Source organism: Mauremys reevesii, linkage group 3 (assembly GCF_016161935.1).
Source record: "Mauremys reevesii isolate NIE-2019 linkage group 3, ASM1616193v1, whole genome shotgun sequence".
NCBI classification, from domain to species: Eukaryota; Metazoa; Chordata; order Testudines; family Geoemydidae; genus Mauremys; species Mauremys reevesii.
In genome coordinates, this window is record NC_052625.1 from 90,491,835 (window position 1) to 90,516,277 (window position 24,443).

Sequence of the window (24,443 nt, forward strand, 5' to 3'; positions counted from 1 at the left end):
TTACAGGTAAAATGCTATCAAACGTGGCATCTCTGTCAAATCTGGATCTTCCTTAAAGAGTCCATAGAATTAGACCATCCAAGATTATAATCTTTACATTCTAGCATCTCAAAGTGCTCAGTGAGCCTTTGTTTAAATTTAAGTAAATCAGTGTAGAGATTTGTGTCTTGGGAGAGTCTGGAAATCTTTATTATTATTTCTTTTGGAACTGTTAAACTAACAGGCAGAATCTGGAGATTGCAAACTCTGCTTATGTATCCTCCTCTTACTTTATTAAAATGATAACAAATGGAGTTTAGCTTTGTCCAGGCAAAACCTTGATCCTCAAGGTTATTTCTAAGTATCTCATAAATTTAAAAATAAAAACTATACATTCCTGGATTTATTTTAAAGAAAATGTGTGCAACTCCTTCAGACAATATCTCTTTAATGCACAGTAATTTTAGAAAGATACTAGCAGTACATTTGTCTTCAATTTTTGTTGTAGGATCAGTGCTTTGATACACCATATGAATAGTATTTTTCAAATACAAATCAAGATATAAGATATGTAAATGCCAATTGAGATCACATAAAAATAAAAGCATACTTCAGGTGTGACAAAGTTCCTCCTCTACCTTGGTGGGTCCTGCACTTACTGGTGGATTTGCTCGCCTCACAGATTCACCCTGTGGGTCGGGCAACAGCCCAGAGTCCTTCCCCTCTGGTAGAAGCCACAGTCCAGGTCAATTCCTCCTGTGTTTGATCAGGAGTTGGGAGGTTTGGGGGGAACCCGGGCCCACCCTCTACTCCGAGTTCCAGCCCAGGGCCCTGTGGACTGCAGCTGTCTAGAGTGCCTCCAGGTACATTTACGCGACAGCTACAACTCCCTGGGCTACTTCCTGAAGCCAATAAAGCTATTTAGGCAGTTTTATTACAGGTTGTAGAATAGGGCCTGAAATAAATGAAAGCTCTTTACATTTTATTCTACTTATAAAGGAATATACCAAAAGATGCCTGGGGATCTAGGTGATAGAATATTCCCTCTGTTTTGCTTTACATCATTAGATTGGAATGAGTTTACTTTTTTTAAAAATTAGTTTGGGTACGATATGTAGCAATTTTACTTTAATCTGTGTGATAGACCCAGCCCAGCTGGGAACAGCAGAGTAGTAGAAGGGAGAGATACTGGCCACTGGAGAAGCAGTTTTCTGTTCCCTGAGTGACCAGAGCAGGGGCTGTTCTAGGCTAATGAGAACACCTGACTCCAATTAACCTGCTAAGAGTCAGGTGAGGCTGTTAAGCACCTGACTCTAATTAAGGCCCCTCTGATGCTATAAAAGGGCGCACTCCAGTCAGGCCAAAGGGAACTAGGGAGCGGAAGTGTGTGCGAGGAAGTGGGAGCAAGAGGCATGCAAGAAGCTGAGAGTGAGTAGGCATACTGCTGGAGGACTGAGAGGTACAAGCATTATCAGACAGCAGGAGGAAGGTCCGGGGGCAGGGATAGCTCAGTGGGTTGAGCACTGGCCGACTAAACCCAGGGTTATGGGTTCAATCCTTGAGGGGGCCATTTAGGGATCTGGGGCAAAAATCTGCCTGGGGATTGGTGCTGCTTTGAGCAGGAGGTTGGACTAGATGACCTACTGAGGTCCCTTCCAACCCTGTCATTCTATGATTCTATGGTGAGGACAAAGGTGTTTGGAGGAGGCCATGGATATGACTATTCATATGAGGAAATGCTGCAGGTTCAGGCCATTATAGGGGTGTTGAGTTGCTTTGTCCCATATTTTGAATAAACTTGAATACTAGATGAGGGTTTGTTTTTGTTTTTTAATTGTGCTGGTTAAATCTCTCTTGGCAAAATTGTGCCTTGGCTTTTTGCAGGGGACTATAGGGGTGTAAGAACTCCATTTCACTCCCCTACATTCATGGCACAGTACAGAGGGGAAGAACAGGGTCTGCTTCTCTCTTGCTCTCCTGTGAGTAAGTGGGTGCGTAGGGATGAGGAGAGGGTGGAGAGAACTCCAGCACACTCCCCACCTTTCCCATGTGTCAGAGCTGGCCAGGCATGAGGTGGGAAATTGTAATCCCCATGGAATGGGGGAAGTTGTATCCCATATTATAAGTAAACATTATTGATTATATTTTCAGAATTTCATTTAGTCTGTTTTACACTCTGTTGCCTTTTTCTTTATATTTATTTTCTTTTTTTTATTAGTAGCCTATGATGCCAGTCCTAGCTCTTAAGTGCATGATAAATACATCCAGGTGTGCTGAGGGAGCTGTCATGAGGAAACAGAAGATGGGCTAGCTTATCATTAATAAATGCTTGTGTACATTTCTGCAGCTTTTGATACATATTTATTCTTCATTTTCTCCACTCTAACTAGGAAATGTATGAAGTTTCTGGGTATAACATAGCTTTTGTGGCGAGGCCGGGCTACTTCTTAGTAGGCTATAATGGAGTAATGAACATATTTTAGTCAGGAAATGACCACTTTATTCTGAGGGGGCTGCTGAAAAGAAGGGAAATAGAAACTTCATGTTCAGCAAAACTCACACTGACAAAACACTGCAAACTGACAAACCAGGTCGTCTGGAAGAGCAGAGGATCTGGGCAGCTGGGCACCATGCACCTTCTCTAGCTCTGGGTCTCCTCTTCCAAGGGCACTTCATCATAGTTCAAAAATAGATTTCACAGGCAACTCCCAAAGGCTACTGCTTCTCCTTCTCATTTTATGGGCTGTATCCTGCAGCAGAGAGGCATGGAAACACGTTAGCTTGGTCCGGCTCATCTCACTGATCCTTTAGTCTGGGTTCAAACCCCAGAATGAACCACATTATTACAAGTTTCCATTCTTATGAGATCCCTTAATGTTATGGGAAAGAGGAATCTTGCATGTTCCCAGTTATTACTGTATCTCAGTGTACTCCGGGGCATCCGAGACTGGAGATCTTGAGGGAAAAGGTACTATAGAAGTAGTGTTAAATATCCAGATTGCCCTTTTAACTTTAAAAAAGATGAGATCAGGAGGAGAAGTGGTAGATGGATTATTGCTGGATCCTCCTGTGCCAGATAAGGATAGATTTAGTGAAACCAGGTCTCCAAAGTGGCTTCTTTAAAAAACAAAGATTCATTATAGAGGGGCGCAGCCAGCCTTCAAGAAGACAATGCAGCAGCTCAGGAAAATATGTGCAGGGATGGTCTGGGGAGGTAGGGATTGATGACCCTGTTTGGTGGACCAGCTTGGTCAAATAAGCTTTATATAAGCATTTTGATCCTGAGCTGAGCTGAATGTTTCTGAACATTTTGGGTTTCACCCATCACACTTTATAACGTTGGCTACAAGCAGTCAGAACTAGGATATTTCCCATGCTAGTTAATAAACTGTACTGATTAAACTTTTTAAACATTCTTTAATCTGATTGGCTATTTGTTTTTATTTATTCTTGTATACAACAGCAGTGACCTGTAAGGAGATGGAATGGACAAATGAGGAAACTACAGAGCATTATAAGATTTCAAGTAGTACAGCTATTAGTGCGCTCGTCATTAAAATTCTGTGCTTGTTCTTGTGACAAAGACTGTAACAAGAACAGAAAATAGCACACTATTAATTCATTCTCATGACAGTGATTATAACCAGTATAGAAAACAATGTAAACAAGCAGTTCTCATTACGATCTTAAGCTTGTAATCTTGTGGTAGTTCTTGTCTGGGTGGGTGGGAGGGAATTGACTGTTCTGGGCATTAACTCACTTTGCTATACAGTGTGTTTTGCTAGCAGATGGCACATCCTTTGCCTTTTTGGGAGGAGGTACTTGAATAGACAGCTTGCTCTCAGACAGTTGTATCTGGGCCTCAGCCCCTGTAGTGTCTGAACCAAGGAGCAAACGCTAAAAGATTGTCTTCAAATGATAAAGGTGGGGAGTGTTGCAAAAAGTTATCATCTGCTGGTTGAGAGTTTTCTATAAAGAAATCTCTATTACAATGATAACTTGAGAGTGCTTCCTGTTTGAGTTAATAATTATATTTTGGACGGAGGCCAACAGCTTGGTGAACAGGAAGCACCCTCGAGTTATCGTTTGGCTGAACATTTTAATTAAGTATTCATATTTTAAATGGAAGATGAAAAAGATCTGTCAAGAAGCTGACAGGTAATTTTTTAAAACTGGAAAACTAATTTGGGACTTCCTTCCCCTGCTCCCTTCTATCACTTCCCATCCTCCATTCATTTCACTCACCCCAACGCCTTATTTCCTTTTCCAAACTCCTCTCCTTTCTTACACGTCAGCAAGGCTACTGTCCTCAGAGTAACTGCTCTGCGGTATATTTTCAAAGTGACTTGGAAGGAGGGTCTGGGATAGTCTTCCAGTGGAAAAACAGTGTACATGACAGACATAGTCCCTCCTGGAGTTCTATCGAGCGCAAGGGACTGTGCATGAGGCAGCATCCCTTAGGATAGTGCATCATACTTCTCTCCTCCTGGCTCTCTCTGGGGTGGCTAGCCTCCCAGGACGTGCAAAGAGGGACCAGTTCTTCTTCTTAGAGTGTGAGGGACGATAGTTGTGACTTGCCTTGCGTTGAGGGAGACTTCTGCTCCTCCTTGTATATTTATGCCCAGGCTAACTGTTACAGGCTAGCCCACAGGCCGAAGCTTTGCAGATGTAGATCTGGCCCTCTGCCCAAGCAGTCCTTGATTCAATGGCAAAAAACTGCTACATTAATGCAGAGTTAAGGTTGCTTGGTGATATGTAGTCCCCTTGCAGAATGTTCAGTTGAGAAACTCAAATGTCTGAAAATCAGGCAATGCGGAGTTAAGGACATGCAACCTTAACTCTGCCCTCTGTGAGCAGTGCCCCAAGATGCCCCGTTCACACACATCTTTGCCAACCTCACAGTTGCCGAAATGTACAAGCTCTTCACCTTCTTTTACAACCCATTCATTCTCATGCACAGGATTCTGTCTCAAAGAGCCTTATTAATTTCAAGACAAATTTTTAAAAAGGGGGTGGTGGAGGATGAGAGACAGTGAAAGCTAAGTGTTTTTTTATGTGCACATCTTCTTGGTTCTGGTTCTATAGGTAGTGATTCATGTTTAGATTTTAAAAAATATGTATTTGTTAGATGTTTAAGTGAGTAAAGTCAAGCAAGAGGACTGGAGAGGTGGAGTGGAAGTATGCATGGGAGGCCAATCAAAAGAAGTGAGTGTTGAAGGATTTGTAGAAGAAGAGAGAGGGTAAATCTCACAAGGATCTGGAAGGGCATTCCATGAAAAGGGAGCAATATTTAAGAAGCAGGCTCGTATTCAGTGAGGTGCAGTCTTTCTGAGTCAGAAACATTTAAAATGGTGAACATTACTGAGATAGTCTTTAAAGAGGTGTGCCAGTCCTTCCTATTAACTTTGTTCCCACTACTGGCCATGCTGTTATTCCTGGAGTAGTCCCAAGGCAGCAGGTACTTGTTAGTTTGTTTTTTTTAAAATGTTGAACCTCTTGATCTTCCTTGTGCAGAGGCATAAACCGACTTGAGTTCCTTGTATAATAGTGGTTCTCTGTTTCTTCCACTGTGTGGGAGGATCCTTGCTCTCTGAAATGCCATGTGTGTTCACAGCCCTTCGATGCTTCTCCAAAAGGACTTTTCACATTATATTGCTTCTCACCTTCTTTGCTCTCCTCATGCTCCAGCTGCTGATTGACATCATGATGTGATCCAAGATGGTTCTTCATCTGTCTTCTTCAATCATGTCAGTCATCCTTTGCTTCCATTGATTCATGTCTTTTCCTCTTCTGTTCAAGAAAGCCATTGTGATGTTTTAAAATCCTACCTAAAGGAACATGTACTGATCTTCTCTCAGAATGGGACTGCATTATTAATAGTATGCTCAGCGGCGGCTCCAGGCACCAGCGCTCGAAGCGTGTGCCTGGGCTGGCAAGCCTTGGGGGGCACCCTGCCGGTCCCTGCGAGGGCAGCAGCCAGGCAGCCTTCGTCAGCTTGCCTGCGGGAGGTCTGCTGGTCCTGCAGATTCGGCGGCAATTCGGCGGCAGGTACGCCGAAGCCGCGGGACCGGCGGACCTCCCGCAGGCAAGCCGCCGAAGGCAGCCGGCCTGCCATGCTTGGGGCAGCACAAAAGCTAGATCTGCCCCTTGGTATGCTGCACAGCAGGAAGAGTGCTACCTGGACAACACTCTGCTCACACTGATGGATTATGGAGAAGTTTCTTCTCCACCCAATATGGTAGCAATATCTCTTGACAGATAGCAGCAACAGCATCATCACTCTCTCTGAGACATCATGAAAGGGATTCAGGATGTCATCTCTACAGTCATTAGGTGCTGCTTTGGCATCCCCCTCACAGGCCTGTAAAATGGTTTTCTTGCTATGGTGTGCCAATGTATCTGTACCAGCACATGTAAGGTGGGATTCCACCCCATCCACCTGGGTCATCTGATGGCAGGGAAGACCACTGTGCTTCTGCAGCTCTTCAGAATGGTGCTGTTCCACACAAGTCCAAAGCGGGCAGTTTTTATAGGCAGTGGTGATCATCATTTCCACATATTCATAGCACATACAGAAACTTCACAGCTGAGTTACTTGCAGCTGCGTCAGAGCAGGGTCTATGCAAAAACCTGACATCATGCACTCTCATTTTTATTTACCTATTCTTTACGTTTGTATTCTGGTTTGTTATTGTAGGGCTCTTTATAAGTGCTGGTATTCTGGCACTGGTCTCTGTTAGATAAAAACATGAAATGGGGTCCTGGTCTGTATCTAGGGCTCTTTGTGCTATGATAATATGAATAATAATAATAAAATTGGGAGTAAAACGCATTGTTGCAAATATAAAATAGCACGGACTCTGTAAACAGATGAAAGAGAAGAAAGTAGGTCAGATTTCAGGCCTGATATCCTTGGCAATGCCTCTTTAATTTAACAGCTGTGGATCAGAATACATGTTTTTCTACAAGACCACAGCCAGCAAATTTAGGCCTGCATACAGATGTCTCGAGCTGTTCATAACCTTCACTTTATGACTTCTGATGTGTCACATGGCAAGTGATCAAACACACGAACACAGATAATTGTATTATTTTAACATGATTAAAATGTTTGTATTATGTTATGTATATAAATATATACTGTAATTGTTTAGCTGTCATATTCTGACTTTTTGTAGCTATGTACTGCATTGGCTAGGGAGGGAAAAGCAGGGTTGTTAGGTATACAAGGGAAAATATGTTATACTGGTGCCTGAGTTCTCATTAAAGATATTCCCTTCGGTATAACAATGTGTCGCTCACTGAGATTTCTTTTTCCTGCTCTCTTTGTCATTGTACTTCTTATCTTGTAAGGTCTTGGCTCCCACTTCATGTGTCTAGCCCTGGTGTAAGTTCCTAGTTGTCTGCATTGTTGCTCGCAGGTTGCTGTCTGCAGCTCCTGGGTCACTGAGTCTACTTTAATGCTTGCTTCTTGACCTTAGTCTTTACTGTACATGTAATAGGAGATCACTCGCATGCAGGAATGATTTGTTTCTGTTATCTCTGTCTGCTGCCAAGCATTAAGTAGTTGGAACATTAAAAACAATTTGATTATTTTAAAATATATCTTTAGAAATAGTTGCCTTGTTTCTAATGATATTTGTTTATACTGAATTGTTTTTCTTGGTAAGAAAAGTTTGTAATTTACATTTGCTTATCTACTATTGTGCTGGCTCTATAAGAAACTAGATAGATTCACTGATTCAAGTAGTCTTGAATGGTTTAAGTCTTAGATTTGTGGATTATATAAGTGATTGTATGAAAGGTCAGGCTTTGTATAAGCTTTGCATGAGTAAATGGATTATATTAGTTTTTGTATACAGTTCCAAGAGAAAGCTATGATGAGTGGATTGTTTTATTTAAGCTTTTAATTATTGTGTTCTTTTACAGGGATAGAGTTAAGATTGTTTGGGTGCTGGTTATAGAGAATATTTCTTGTTTATGACTGTATGTGTGAATGAAGTGGTATTTAGGATAGTGTCAGAATTGTATATGTAGCCATGGCTTGTGATTTCCAATAATTCTGTTTTTTAAAAACAGGTATTTTAGTGATCATCTTTTCTTGAATGATAATTATAAGCAAGTTAACAAAGTGTATGTTTTGGAGCAGTATATGGGGATCCATTTAGCAATAAAAATGATTTATGGTACTTATATGGAAAGCCTTTGAAGGTAGAGGAACATTGCCAAAATAAAATAAAAGAATCAATTAGAAACTCATGAGCATCTTATAAATATAGCACTTGTGGGTGGGGATAAATGCTATGATGTAGCAATGTGCCTTCCGACTTATTTATTACAAAGCAATGAATCCCACATGGCTATTTTTGCTTCACTGAGTGTAATCCCAGAAAGTCAGCCATATAGACATCTGCTGCTTTTTTATTATTATTATTTGGTTAAGATTTTGATACAGCAGTGAGAAAAAACCAACTGTCACCTAAAAATGACCCCCAGGGATTTTCACAGATTCTATCAACATGTTTTCCCCCCCCAACACAAATTTCTACTGGCTTTATTTACATCCCCTTGCTCCAAATTCTTCTTCTTCGTCTTTTTCTTTTTAAGGGACCGATAGATGGGGTGTGCTGTTTAACCATAATTCACACAGTTCTTTCTAAAACTGAAGGATAAGGACTAATAGGAAAAAAAAACTTTTAGCCCAAGGTTTTCATAAGGTGGCAGTGAAAGATGCTTCATTTAATCCACTGTTGTGTCTGCAAATAATTCCTTATGCTAAGTAGCTCCTCACATTCATAGCTACTGCACTGACTTTTAGTACATTAATAACACCTGTCATGAGATTTTGGGATATACTAGAACAATTTATTTCCCAGTGGGGGTCTTATCTAAACAAGATCAGTCTTTATATCTTTCTCCATTTAGCTCGGATTCTATAGCAATGTATCTGGTATTATCTGTGTCTTGCTGTTGCTCAGTTTGGGGAGGGCGGGATATATAGAGCAGACAACAGCTGCAACAGGATCACTGTTGTGCCACAGAGTATTTCCATACGAAGCAGAAACCATTTTATGTTAAATCTCTTCCCTGTTTCCTTGAAGTAAATGCACAGTGCTAACATAATGCAAAGGAACCATGCAACCTTAGCACAATAACAAGTATGATGTATTATGGATCTTTTCAATGTTCAGTGTTAGATTTTCCTTTTTAAAAAGAGATGATATTCCTAATAGGTGGACAGAGAGGTTGTATGATGGGGCACTCAACTCACACAAGCCCTGGAGGAGTTAATATAGGCAAGAAAGGCCAATTAGTCATAGTCTGCACCTGGAGGGGAGCTAGGATGCAATGAGAGATAAGCTTACCTAGGCAAAAACAGCTGGGGCTTCTATATAGCCAGGGAGATGGCAGCAGGGAAGGGGGACAAGTAGTCAGGGGTCTGCAGTCACACTGCCTGATTAGGGTTGCCAACTTTCTACTCACACAAAACCAAACACCCTTGCCCTGCCCCACCCCTTCTCTGAGGCCCTGCCCCCTGCTCACTCCATTCTCCCCCTCTGTTGCTTGGTCTCCCCACCCTCACTCACTCGCTCATTTTCATCCATCTGGCTCAGGGGGTGAGGGCTCTGGGAGGGGCCAGAAATTAGGAGTTCGGGGTGTGAGAGGGGGCTCTGGGCAGTGGATTCGGATGCAGGAGGAGGTGAAGGCTCCGGGTGCGGGCTCTGGGGTGGGGCCAGGGATGAGGGGTTTGGGATGCAGGAGGGTGCTCCAGGCTGGGACAGAATGGTTGGGAGTGGGATCAGGGCTGGAGCAGGGGGTTGGGGCTTACCTCAGGCAGCTTCCGGAAGCAGCAGCACGTCTCCCCTCTGGCTCCTACACGGAGACATGTCCAGGCGGATCTGCACACTGCCCTGTCCGGAGGTGCTAACCGCACAGCTCCCATTGGCCGCACTTCCCAGCCAATGGGAGCTGTGGAGCCAGTGCTTGGGGCGGGGACAGTGTATGGAGCCCCTTGGCTAACCCTATGCATAGGAGCCCGAGGGGGGACATGCTGCTGCTTCCAGGAGCCACGTGGAGCCATGGCAGGCAGGGAGCCTGCCTTAGCCCCGCTGTGCCACCAACCGGACTTGTAATGACCCAGTCAGCAGTTCTGACTGGAGACGCCAGGGTCCCTTTTTGACTGGGTGTTCCAGTTCAAAACCGGACACCTGGCAACCCTATACAAGGGGGCAGGAGGAGGCATTTGTAATAGGTAGTATAGGAAGCAGTCAAGAGAAAGAGCAGTAAGGACTGTGCGAGTGAAGATCTGAGGTGCTGGTTGAGGGTCCTGGATTGGAACTCAGGGTAGAAGGTGGGCCCAGATTCCCCTACAAGAGGCAGCCTATTTGGGGACTGTTAGAGACAGTCTGAAGGGAGACTTTGATAATAGTGTGGAACGGGGTGGAATTTCCATGTGACTTGTCCAGAGGGTTAAGCCATGAACAGGAAAGCACACAGCTTTGGGAGTATGAGAGAAGCCATGGAGTAAGTGAGCAAGATGATGGGCTGAGCAACCTCAGGAAGGGGCATTAGAGCATGTGGGAGTTAATCCCCGGATGGGCCACTAGGAGGCACTAGAGTGGGAAGAGAGCACCCCCTGTGACAGGCCTGTTATCTCAGGCTTTTAGGAATATCTTTTATGTAGGTTGTTTTCATTAATTTGTAACTCAGCCCAACTACTGAATACCTTCTGAGAAATATATTTCAGATTTACATTATTGATATTAGAAAACACTTGTATTTCACACATCTCACTGAACTCACTTTGGGTTTTATATGTCAGAGGAATTTTGTTTGGGGAATAAATGAACAAAAACTGCATATGTTTCTAGTGAAATCTCCAATTTGGATGTGGACAATGAAACATTTGAAGACGGGATAATAAAGGATTTATTTTCATTAATACCCTAACAGAGTTCCTTTTCATCCTTCTACAGACCTGGAGGATAAAATTAGGAGGTATCAATAATTTAGGAAAATAGGTTTAAGGCCAAGAAGCCTCATTACAATATGTTCTAATTTCTCCTGCTTCTTAAGCTAAGTCAACATTCTACCTCAGGGTGAAGCCTCATTTAATCAGACACAAATGCAGTTCTAGGGGTTATTCTAAAGGAGCATTCAGTATATTCACCACTTACCCCAGAATCTAGGCATGTCATCTCAACAACATGTTTATTTTTAATTGATCTAAGGAGCAAGACTTCCAATTCTGTTTTTAACCACTGCTCACTCCCAAGAAGCACTCAGTTCTGTTACAGACTCTGTGAATTCTTGGATCTAATGGAAGTGTGAATGCCAGCTGAAACTGGCACCAGTCAGTGTCTGTCTCTCCCTCTCTCTCTCATATATATATATATATATATATAGTGTTTGTTTAGGCATTATGACATAGGTATTTTAGACTGCAAGCATATATCTCAATCGACATAACAGTATCCCTGAAAATGATGTTTTAGTGATTTGTGATGTCATCAGAACCCAGAGTTATATATATGTAGTTTTAAAAGTTTGCTGTATTTCTGATTCAGTGAAAAAACCATATATTTTCACAAGAAAAATGTTTTTATAAACTCATATTTAAATGTAGGTGTACACATATTTGTGTGTTTTCTTTCTGGAGAATTGTTTGATTTAAAGACAGTTATGAACACCGCTATACAAGGGAATGCGATTATGGCACTAGGTAATTTACACAAGTAACTGACTAGTTCACTTACATAATACAGTTCTGTTGGTTGCAATTTTGTTCAGGTTTTATAGAAAAGGAAAGAATTGCACAAGTGTTATATTGCTTTTTGAGATCATATACAGGATACATTTTCCACTATTTACATTTGTGGTCTGATTTTTAGATGCTTCTCTAATTTTGCTGGACTCCCCATGTAGATCTCTCTCGCACATACCATCCATCTTCCCTCTGAAGCCAGGGAAAGTGAGTTGCAGGTCCAGGGATCTTCTACCTAACTTGGAAAACACTCAGATACTACAGTAGTAGCCACCAGCAACAAACCCCCTAAAAGGGAAAGATCTCCAGTGGCCCAGGATGGTAAGCTTCCAGGGGTGGGAATCTTGCCTCATCCTCCTTCCCAGGAGAGGGAGTCTCTGAGATATGCAAATTTGGCAGGGAGGTAAAGGTGTCTGTGACCGAAGAAGGACCTGATAGGTGCTCCTCTAGCTCTTCCTATTTATCTTGGGACTAGGCAGAGTTAGAGTAGCACGGATCAGCTCCTCATTCTAGCTGGCAGCTGTCTTTGTATAATTATTATTTATTACATTCAGAACAGCAAGTGGGCAACTAATAAGGATTAGTATAGGAGAGGTTTTATTTAATTCAGTTTTTAAGCTGCTTTACTCAGTAAAATCCTTTAAAACACAGAGCTTATATTTTTAAAGCTACCAATACACTACCATGAATTCTACAGTGTATGTGACTCTGAAGCTTATTTTCAAAAAAGATTAAACGTTTATATACAGCATCTGAAATTTATTATTGATTACATTTTGAAGTTGTATACCCACTTTGAGGACATGATGATTTATTATTTCAATGTTAGACAGGGGGCTTTCAGACTATCTTGTGGCAGAAATTCTAGAAGCTATGGAGGTGTTGCCAACTGTTTCAATTTTTATCACAAGTGTCACAATATTTGATGGGGTTTCTTTTTAAGCCCCAGCTCCTGGGGACAGGGGAATAAGTGAAAATCTTAACTTTTATTTTTTTAAAGCAAGTTTCTGTATAGTTGAAGAAAAAAGCTTGAAAATGTGTCCCAAGTACACCAAAAAAGCTTTACAAAATACAGCAAACCACCAACCCCCCCCTCCAAAAAAAACCCCAAACAAAGAAACCCAGAAGGCAAATAAAAACATTTTTTTCATTATTTGCATGGTAATCTCATGATTTTGGGGGGCTTTACTCTTGATTTTGGAATGCTTGTGGTGGGCAGTAATGCTATGGGGCCAAAGACAGGCAAGAGGTAGTACACAACCCATATGTAGGGAATAACTTTATCAAAAGACATAGTTGCTAACACAGTTTCAAGGTAACTGCACCTGTATTCCCCCCTCTGTGGTCGACTCCAGAAGTGCCTAGTCAAGTCTCAGATCTCCAGTCGTTACCTGTCTCTGGGCAGGGACCCTTGTCCCACTTCCTTCTGACCTGGGGGGTTTGGGAGGGGTTAAGGCCTTACAATGTGATATTCCCAGCAAGACAGTCTGCCTAACCGCCACTGCCTGTGTGTTGCTTTCTTTCCAAGGGCTAAGAACAGTGTTTTTGCTGGCCATTCTACGCAAGCACATTTTTATTATGGGACTAGCACTGCAGAAGAAACCAAGAAAAAACATGTTAAAATCTTACCAGAGGTCACCTGTCAGTCTTCAGGGGCCCTAGCAGGCCAATGTCTTTCCAACCCTTCCCTAAGGTTTGAAGCTCCCATGGACAAGAAGGTCCTGTCCATTTGCTGGATCAGAAAGAAGGCAACGAGTGAATTTAAGCTCATCCTTTTATATCAAACACTTTCTTTGTTTCCTAGTCTCTGGAAAACTCATCCTCACCAGTATATGCAAACTTCCCCATGCAGGAGAACTTCTCTGGAGTTGTTTAGTCTCAGTGACTTGCCTTATAATTGCCCACTCCTGTTGTTTCATTCGTAGAGTTGCTCCCATGGAATGGAATACAATCATACATAAATCATTCATAATTGTAATACAGTTGTCTCCAAAGTCAATGCATAGAGTTGCAATATCTGTCACAGTTGTTACTTCAGAATTGATAATGAAGGTAGATCCACCAAGAGGCGTCTTTAGTTAATTTATGCTAGTAGTCTCAGAACTTTGTTCCTGCCATTCAGAAGACTATTGTTAGTGATTTCTGTAGGATAGTGGTTTTCTTTAATTTATATTGTGCTGTAGAAAATTTTAATTGTAAGATATTCTGGCTATAGCCTGTATGGAAGTCATCATATATCATTTATTATTTCTGCTGTTATATGCATTTTGGGGTGCCCATCCCAGAAGTGTCTGGGCAATAAAACAAAATTATATTGTAATTTTTCAAAAGCATATTCAAGATGTTAACTCCTGGAGTGCTGATCCACACTCCAATGTTTGAGTCCTGCTGGTGCAGCAGCTATGTTTGCTGCTTGTGCAGTTTCTGAGGCTGGCCCCACCACTGGGAGAAGCTGTTGCTTCTAAATTGTCCTGAGTGCTCTCCCTCTGCACCTCCATAGGTATTCTGCCTGCCTCTGAACTCTGCATGCAGAATTCTTCTAGTCATTGTTACCAGTGCAGTGCCCTTGCTATCACGTGGCAGTGACCAGTAATGCTACTACAAGACCAGCCCTCCTTGTCGGGGTGTGAGGGCAGGCTATGAACTCTTTCAGATACTTTCTTTAGCCTATGTCTCGGATCATCCCTCTATAATCCCATCTCCTTTCGCTCCACACTAGCCTCTTGGCTCTCCTATACACGATCTTTCCCTGTTTTATGAGAGACTCTTCTGGAGTGTCTGCTCATTTGAGCAGCTATCTTTATTTTTCTTTGCCTATTTGATTCTTTACCTTCCTTCAAATATCCAGTGGAAGGCCATGCTGTCATATGATTCTATATAACCAGATAGTAATAATTCTGTAACTGAATTTTTAAACTGAAATATTTTGGAATAGTTGATCTAGACAATACTGGCTACAATAACGTAGCATTGCATTGTTTTTGGTATTTTTAACAGAAGTCCTGTGCTGGTGTTCCAGTGCTTGCATCGGCATGTCATTTGCCTGGACTGCTTCCATTTATACTGTGTGACTATGCTGAACGATCGCAAGTTCATCCATGACCCTGTGCTTGGCTACTCTCTCCCATGTGTTGGTAAGTTTTTGGTTTTTTTAAACTATTTTTGCCCTAACCTGCAGAAAAATACTGTTGATTTCAAATCAAGTTGTGGGGTTTTGTGCATGTTATTTTTAAAATATGTCTATGGAATTATAATGTGTATTAGTAGTTGTTTCATCTGATGGAAAATATTTTTGTTATTGAAATGGCCCTTCTTGCTTTGCAAGTGAACTGGCTCTGGAGTATTAACTTGATTCTAAAGGGCATTTCTTTTATGAGCAAATGCATGCAGTTTTCACATTAGTATGTCATCATCCGAAAGCTAAAGGATGATCACAATAAGCTGAACCAAAAAAAAAAATCCTTGATGACCTCTACATCTCTTCTTTTGAATCAAATAAGTTGTTAACTTTGTTGACCTATCTTCAAGTGCTAATAAGAAAAGTACTGTAATAAGAATTTCAAATAGCTTTCTGGTTGATGAAGTTATCTCTACTACTTGCCACTGCATAGAATGAAATACAGATGACCCAAGGAATGTGTTATGTTATCTACTGTACCTGACTAGGAAGTGAAGTTTGGCTTATGTAGAATAAGAAGATTTATTTTGAATCTCAAAGATCTGTTTTGACAGATTAGAGACAAAAAGTTGAATCTATCATATTGTCACAGAGAGAGTAAGGCTCTTACAAAGTTGCTGTGTAGGACTTCACTAGAATTTATTTTATAAATTACCTTCCCTTCACTTTACAAGCTGCAAGTAAAATGGATTTGCATTGGCTGTTAGAACGAATAGCTAATCAGTTTCATATCAACAGATGGAAGAATAATTGCAGACATTTCTTATGAGTGACACATTCTACATGAGGGCGTGCCTCAAATATACTAAATCTACAAGAATTAAAAACAATTCAGATTGTCTATATTTACAGCTGCTTTTAATTATTTCAACAGCATTTTAGCAGTGGCCACAAGTTCACATTTCATGACAGTGCATATGCTGCATATGTTTTTTAGCTAAATCTTGTTTTATACATGGTAACCTCATCTGCTATTGCTTTGTGCAATGGTATTATATTGCATAAAAGGCTTCTATTTCTTCACCCCCAAATAAATAACAAATCTAGTGCAGTTTGGTTAAGATGATTTGTTCACCTCCTGGTGTTCCTTCCTTGGTTTTTCCCATGATGATGTCTGGATATTCAATGCTACTCTGTCCCCCTGCCTCCTTCCACCACAAATTAATCAGTTCCCTGCCCCACATACAAATTAATTCTTTTTTCCACTCCCTCTCTCAGTACATCAGTTCCCTTCCCAGTTCTTCCATTTGCTCCCCAAATTAATCAATGACCTCAGTAGCAGCTTTTCAAAACTGTAGCAGCCAGCACAGCCCTCTCCCTCAATCAGACTTCTTACTTCTGTAGCACTTCCCCAGATTCAGCCCTGATGTTCTCACCTGATGGCTCTTCACCTCTGCTCCTAGCTGCATCATTGTATGTATGTATTTGATTGCTGGTATTACACCCACAATGTGCTAGGCACTTCCAACACATCTTGAAGCACCATTTTCTCAGTCCAGGGGTTCTGCTCTACTTGTTCCCTTGCTTTAAGAGGACACCAGTAAATCTTCTGTGATTTTTGTCCCCTACCTGGAGATAAGGGGCTAGGTATCTTCTGCTCCCTTCTCTAGGCGTGGGGTGGGTACTGCTGGAGCTGAGTGGTTGGAGAGATCTGAGGGAAGGCACGGGAGGAAGATGCACAGAGGCACGGTACAAGTGCTCAGGGCCTTGCCTCACCGGGGTGAGGGGGGAACAGGCTTTGTCTAAAGTAGTGGGAGCCTGAAAGATTCAGTGGGAACAGTGACTGCTCTGCTGCCCAACTGAGGCAGCATGCATATAGCTCCCCTACAGGCCTGATAGTATAACAATAGCTGCTGGGCTCTCACCAGTCCTCAACGACAGTATTGCTTACACTCTTTTTACTGTTATAAAGATACTCTTCCCAACAGTATTACCAACCTTAAGGGCTCAAAAATCATGAGTCAGAAGCCAAAAATCATGAGATTAAAATAATAATTATTATTATTATTTATTATATTTTTTTCTTTTTCTTGTTGGTTTTTGAGACTAAAGGATGTACCGAGGTCACATTTTCAAGCTTTTCTCTGTAACCATGAAGGCTAGTGTTGTATCTTTTGCTCTTGACCCAACAAAAATAATGGAAAGCAACTACATAGGCACAGCTGGACCCTAAATGCCTGTGTTTAATAAATATGCACAAACGTGGAAGGCCTAGCTACATACACACTGCTTCCCTGGCTGGCTCTGGTGGCTTCTATTACATAAAACACAGTGAGCACCAATAGAGTGCTCATAAACTATTTAAAGGTATATTGTCCTATTCCTACATACTACAATTTACTTTACAAACAAACAAACAAACAACCCTGGAAACTGAGATTCTCATATAATTGCATGAGGATTCAAGAATAACAGCAAATATCTTGGGACTCATGATACAACCCTGCAAAAAGGTCTAGAAATATCTGGGTTTTTTAAATGAAACTTGGGATTCTGTAGAAGCTGGTGGTATTTGTCCTACTTGCCCAGGAAAACTCCCTAGTCAGCCTGTACGAATGGAATTTAGAGCCTCTTCATCTCCAAATCATAAACCCAATCTGAGCCCCAGGTTGGTAATGATTGAAAGGTCACTGATTTTTGTCCTATGTGAAATGAGTCAGTGATCTCAGTTCAGTTTCTGGTGGATAGATGATGTTTACATATCATCAGAACTGATTTTAAACTGACAATTATCAGCAATCTCATCATGGATGGTCCATGAATTGGCCTTGGGGGCAAATTTTAAAAGGTATTTAGGCACCTAAAGATACAAATAGTGGGATTTTCAGATGCGCTTAGGCACCTAGCTCTCATTTTTAGGTGCTTAAATACCTTTTAAAATCTAGCCCTTGGTCACTGATTACCTCGTTCCTCTTATAGATAGTCCATCAAAACAGAATGCCAAAACTGTGGGGCAATGTTGGAAAACATGAGCTGCTGTTAGCTGCTCTGCTGCTTTCAGCAATGCAGACTTCAGCCACCAGAGCTGTCAGTCCAGTACCTTTCACCAACTGTAAATTCAAGTAGAAAAATACAGGACAATAACCTTTGATGTTGATTTCCAAACATCACAGCAGTGCTTATTAAACAATACACTATTGTATAAATTTCATATTTAATCCTTAGGAAAATATAGATATGTTTGGCTCAACTTTTTCTAGCTTGCACCTATGAAAACCCTGAAATTATTTCCTCTCAAATAAAACGGGTGCAATTGTGCACACTAATAGATTATTATTTATCTTACTGTGACAATATTTGTCCACTGCAATTTCTCACTACCAGGAATTAACCCAACACAAAAAGCTAGATCAGAATTTCATCAAAGTTTGGAGTGTTGAGATTTGAGGTTTGGTTTGGGCTGATTTCTAACAGGAATATGGAACTAACCCACTTTTAGTATAATGAGACCAATATTTTAATAAGGTAAACAACTATTAAGTGCACACAAGCAAATATTTCTTTATAAAGGTCAAATCCTTATACTGTGTCATTGCACACATATTTAAAAAGTAACAAATTCATGCTCTAGATGTATTTATGGTACTGTATATGGAAAACATTAATGTCACAGCTTCGCTCTTCCACAAGTATTATTTCAGTTGTCCACTTTCAAATAAAAGTGGAATTACTTAAAATTCACTTCATTTGTCTAACGCATGTCCTAGAACTGTAAAGTTGGGCTTACTCTTGTAATTAAGCTTATTTAGGTTGTTTGCATGTGCAAATTAGTTCTCTTTGCAGTGTTTTTGAACAATATAGATAACATAATGGACATTGCCTGAAGTTTCCATTAACATTTGACTTGCTGTTCTGATTTTTATACAGACATAACAGATTTTTAATATCTTTTATTGAATCAATCTAGAGGTCAAAATACCACACACAATAAAAGAAAAATAAACAGCAGCAATTACAGCAAAGGATCACTGTGACTGACAAGATCAGTGTTACCATATTCGCATAATAATTCGAGTAGGCAAAAATCTATTGCATGGATTTTCGATGAACGCTTCTCAGATAAATAGAATCACTTGCTGACATACTCTGAAAGGTGGATTGTTATTACACGTGTACTTTGCCTGGTCATACTGCTATTTATCTGATTTCTGTTGCATGACTGACTTAACCAGAAGACAGTATAGTGTTAGAAGGCAAGTTATGTCAGCTTATGATCTATGATCTATCACTTTGAAAATGACATAGCGTCGCTCAGTTCTTGTACTAAATGTATCATTTTGATTTTTAGAAGAATGAAATTAATTCTTTAGTGCCTAGCTACTATCTAGCATCATTCAGCACCATGCCAAGTTGAAAATAGGCAACATCCAGGTCTACTGCTCTGATTACTACACTCTAGTATGTTGATAGGGTTAGGTGCTCAGAATAATGTAGCAGCCCTTGTATCAGTGGAGACAAAGAATTTGCAGATAAAAGGTGGTTGTATTATACTGGTCATTAAAATAAAAAAATTTACAAATTATACTCTCTCTGCCCTTGTTTTATGGCAACAAAAAATATATCCCCTCTCTCTGTATGGTGTCTTGTGTTAATGAGGCTTCATGCATAGAAATTTCTATGAGTGGTGACCTCTAAGTATCTTTGAAATAATTAATAAGGTGCTTAGAGGGACAATTTTGCATATGCATGAAAGATGATTTATGGTTGTTTAGTTACTGTGCAGGGCACTGGAATCTCATTGCATTACCTCATACAGGAAATGTATACACACAGTATATTAGCTACTTTAAAGAGGCACTGTTCTTACCATCACGACTCCATTTAAAAAACAGAGTGATAGCAATAAGGGATTTTAGCCCATAGGGTAATATGTATGAGAAAACAGGTCTTTGACAGAGGAAAAGATGAGGGGGCCAGGGAAATCCAAGGTTTTACATTGCTGTAAACACACTGCAAAAATGTTATCATATGTGTGATGTATTTTAAAGAGGTCTGGATAAAAGATGCTATTCCCATGATCACTGTAAAACTCTGTTGAATCTGAGCCTAATCCTGCTGCTACCACATATAAAAAAGTGCAATTACTGCCAGTGTGGGTATGGAACTGCCAACAGAAAGGAAAAGGCTCTAAAGTATAATAAATTGTTTTAAAGAGCCATCTTCCATTGAAAGAATGCTGCTGGTGAATGATTAAGGAAGCACACATTTTAAGATTAAACCATTTTATCTCCATCATATTCCATTTGTGAAATGACTGGATGTTTTTGCACTATGGAAAATGCTGATGTAGTGATAAAGCTATGTACTATCCATGAGTACAATAGTTACAAAAAGAGGGAATAAGAATAGTTGTCAATATATTTAAAAAGGCTGAAATGTGTAGAGTAAGTATAGTTACAAGTAAAAGGAAGGAAAAGCAGGATTTTATATTTTATTACTCACGAAGCACACTTGAGTCTCCTCTGTTCTGCATAATATAGACAAGCTCCTCTGCAATCTACAGGATGTGTGAGAGATTTTAAATTCAAGTTCAGTGGTCTATGAGCAGAGCATTCTCAAGGATGGGTATAGGAAGTGGTAGAAGTTTGATAGGGCTATGATGTAAAGAAGAAACAAGCTTCCACAACAAGGTGAGTTGATTGTCAGGACTGCTCATCAGTCAGCAGTACATGCAGCAGATGCATCTTCAAGATCAATGGCAACTGCCCTTGTGATGTGCCATGAATCATGGTTTCCCACTTCAGGGGTTCTCAGGTCCAGGACACCATGAGGGACCTGCCCTTTGAAGGAAAAAATCTTTTCAGCCAAAAGACTGATGAGTCCTTACATACTGTAAAGGACTCCAGGGCCACTCTCCATTCTTTAGGAATATATACTCTGCCCTGAAGAGAAAATTCCACAGGCAATCATACAAACCTCGCTCAACAATTTTACCACCAGCAATCATATGAGCCACCCCATAAGAGGCAAAGGGTTCAGACGTGCCATTTCCCTGTACCTATTATGGCAACATCATCATCCCAACCCCCAATTCCTGGATAAAAGATGTATTGGGTGGGAGTTAAAGAGCTGCAAACGAATGTTGCCACCATCTGCTGATTCCCAAACATTCCAGCTATGCAATCAAATTGACCTGCCTGTCCCCTCCAAAGCCTCATCTCTGCCCCTTTTTGAGGTCCATTCTCATGGGTAGATTCTCAAACAGAAGTAGAATCCCTCCTGCAGCAAGGAGCAATAACATGGTGACACTGGGATTTATAATCCTATCCCTGGAAAAGGACATGTGGTTTTAGAAACAGAGTTTTATTGTGTTTACACCCTAAGTTCACTCCCAAAGTTATCTGAAGTTGCACCTGAATCAGTCAGTCCACTTACCTATGTTTCTTCCAAAACTATATGAATCTGAAGACCTGAGGAGACTTCATTCCCTCAGTGTGAGATGACCCTTAGTCTTTTACCTACAAAGGACAAAGCCAGTCAGAAAATCCTCCAGGCCGTTTCTTGCCATAGTGCAGTGTTTCTCAAACTGGAGTCGCCGCTTCTGTAGGGAAAGCCACTGGCGGGTCAGGCTGGTTTGTTTACCTGCCCTGTCTGCAGGTCCGGCCGATCGCGGCTCCAACTGGCTGCGGTGGCTGGAGTCAAGGAAATCTGAGGGCTCAAGAAATTGAAATATTATTCCAGCCAAACCTTTGCAATCATCTTCCCTATAATATGGAAGGTGGGTGCCTGCAGATAGCCAGGTTGTTATAATCAAAAGTTAATTCTAGAGCTGAAGTTTCACAATGGCTGCTGGAAGAACCTCTATCATGCTTTCACACCATGTTCTCCCAGTATGGACTGCCAACAGTGAACCCAGTACTTTTCTACAGGACTTCACTGGCCCAGAAAGACATGAGTCTAATTCACAGGCTGGAGTTGGAAGCCACCCAAGCAGCATCTCAGCTCAATGAGTAGTGAGCAACACTGGCTGAAACTCAAACAGAGAAGACTTCACATTTGTTCCCTCAAGACATTGTACTGTTTCTGCAGCAGTAGATGGCTAGGTCCAGATCTAGGAAATTTTGTCCGTAAATTAACATGAAAATATTTCAGAGTGTGTAAAACTAGACTCCATGATGTAGTGGAGACAGCTAATATTCACAAAGCTGTCAAGTACATTGAGCAGTTCTTCTCGCTGCAGATCTGTGGGGGTAAGTGAAGAAACCCTTCTCCCTCTTCTGCATAGTTACAGCATGTGATCTTAAAAAAATCTGTATTGCAATAATAAAGATTCATCATGAGGTTTCCTTCAATAGCTCCTGCTGTCTCCCCTATCACTTCTTCACCAGGAGCAGACCATATGTAAATGATGGTGACCTGCGAGCACAAAGCTGGCAGACAAGGCATTTAGGGGCTACCTGTATTGATAGTGAAAGATAAAAGATTATTATTTAAAATTGTGTCTGGAAACTCAATGGCTGTATCAAGTTCTAGTGATGGATCTTTAAAAGCAGATCTTTTGTGCTGTCAGGAAAGGTGTGCCCAACCTCAAACCAAAGCAGATGGTGCTCAGTCCATGACAGGGGAATATCTTTCCTGCATATTTCCACTTCCAAACCAAACACCAGGAGTAAAATCCTGACTCCACTGAAGCCTCTGGCAGTTTTACCATTGACTTCAATGGAGTCAAGATTTCATCCCAGATCTAGAGTGAACCTGGCCTTATATGTGGATTCTACAACTTGGAACAGTTACATGGTTGCTATGGCATCCATGAAATTTTGAACCAATAGAGAAAAAACATCTTGCAGACTAACAATGAAATCACCAAGTAGTATCTGTCTCATTGGTCACCAACTTGCACTCAACATCATGAAGCAAGGCTTCTGGCTTCTTATATTATTTTCTGAAAATTCAGTCATGAGAGAGAAGACTTGAAAGAATGAACAAGATACATAGAAAAAGGTGTGGAATAGATGGATAGGAGAGGAAGGAATCATGGACTGAAAGGGAAAACTGAAGGAACTCAGAGGGGGAAAGAGGAAGGAAAGAAAGTGTTGAAGTGCACAGGAATGGGTGGGTGTTGAAACGAAAAAAGGATAAGAGGGTAAAGTTAAGGGAAAGGAATAATGAGAGAGGTAAAGACACAGGAAAGATGAAATAAGGGAATAATTGTTTCATGTGATATCCCATCCCACATTATAATTTGTATGTCTTCTATGGCAGGCTTGGGAGGTTGAGGAATATATGTGTGTATATGTGGATAACCCCAAATTGAATTTAATCCAGAAACATGGCAGTAGGTTGTTTCATATTTGGACTCAGTTCCGTGAAGGGGAAACATCTAGCCTTTGGTCTTAAAAAGATTGAATAGATAATAGCAGATGCCAATTATTACAGAGAAATCCCAGAGAAAGTTCTAATTTATACTCCTGTATGTGCTGGTGAAAGAGGGAGGTCTGACCTTTCCATGGCAAGATAACTACAGGTTCCTGTTGGGTTGGTTTATATCTGAGAGGAGACTCTATTGCAGTGTAGTGCCATTTCTGAGAAGTGCTGTACAAGCAGCAGAATCCTCTACAGGGAGAAATCATTACTAGCTGCTTCTTCTGACCACCCATAAATAAGCTGCAGGGACCAATCGTGGCACATTCATCATGTGTTTAGTCTCTGCAGTCTGGTGATTAATATTCCCTGAGTCACTTTCTGAGCTTTGGTCTCCCACATGGCAGCCTGTAGAGCTACTGCCACATCACAGAACTTGCTAAGGAAGTTGTTCTTCAAATAGAAGTTGGCTTTAATTAAATTTCTGTGTCTGGAAAGTTAAAATCTAATTTTCTTTTTGACATTTTCTATATTACTACTTAGACAAAATTATGAAAACAATTAATCCCTGGGAAGCAGACACTGGCATTATAAGGGGTACACAAATATTGCATATAAATAATACTAATAATCACCAATCTGTTATAATTTATTGATGTAAGATCTGATTTACGAGTTTTAATAAAAATGGTTTTTGATATAGCAGATGTAGCAAATGACTGCACAAGGTAGGTGGGTACTGGTGGGGGATTTTAACAAGCACCATGATTCAGACTCCATCTCCATGAAATGTGACATTGATTAGGCGTTTTCTATCCTCCCAGACACATTGTTTTTAAAAAAAGAAGTGAGGGGAGGGGGCAGGCAAGGTGTCTGAATGACCCAGAGCACTGGCAATGAAATAAAGATTTCTAGGTCATGGACTGGATTTGAACCAAAGACAACAGTGGCTGAAATTGTCATCTGATGTGAGTGGCCTGTGTGCAGTAAGTTGGTGCTTTACTTTCTATCTCTAGTGGATAAATATTCACTTTTCGAAACTCATCATCTCAGCTGGCACTAATTTGTATCCTGGTTTTCAGTCTCAAGAAAAAGGCAAAAGGTTACATGAGCATGGAGATGGAACTTCGCTCTCAGAGGAGAAGCATTCTCTGAAGATCAGAAGTGAGGCACGTAGGTGGGGCAGCATGATTATGCTTTCACAGCTGTTCCACCAGG

The 24,443-nt window shown here is 40.9% G+C and overlaps 1 protein-coding gene across 5 annotated transcripts in view; it reads left to right on the forward strand.

Annotated features, from left to right (window-relative positions):
- Positions 1-24,443, forward strand: part of PRKN (parkin RBR E3 ubiquitin protein ligase) — a 1,176,340-nt gene that overhangs the window by 754,085 nt on the left and 397,812 nt on the right. For all 5 annotated transcript variants that reach the window (XM_039529610.1, XM_039529612.1, XM_039529609.1 and 2 more), the window contains one exon: positions 14,741-14,877. In XM_039529610.1, coding sequence (XP_039385544.1) covers positions 14,741-14,877 — 137 coding nt within the window. The remainder of the gene's footprint in view (positions 1-14,740; positions 14,878-24,443) is intronic.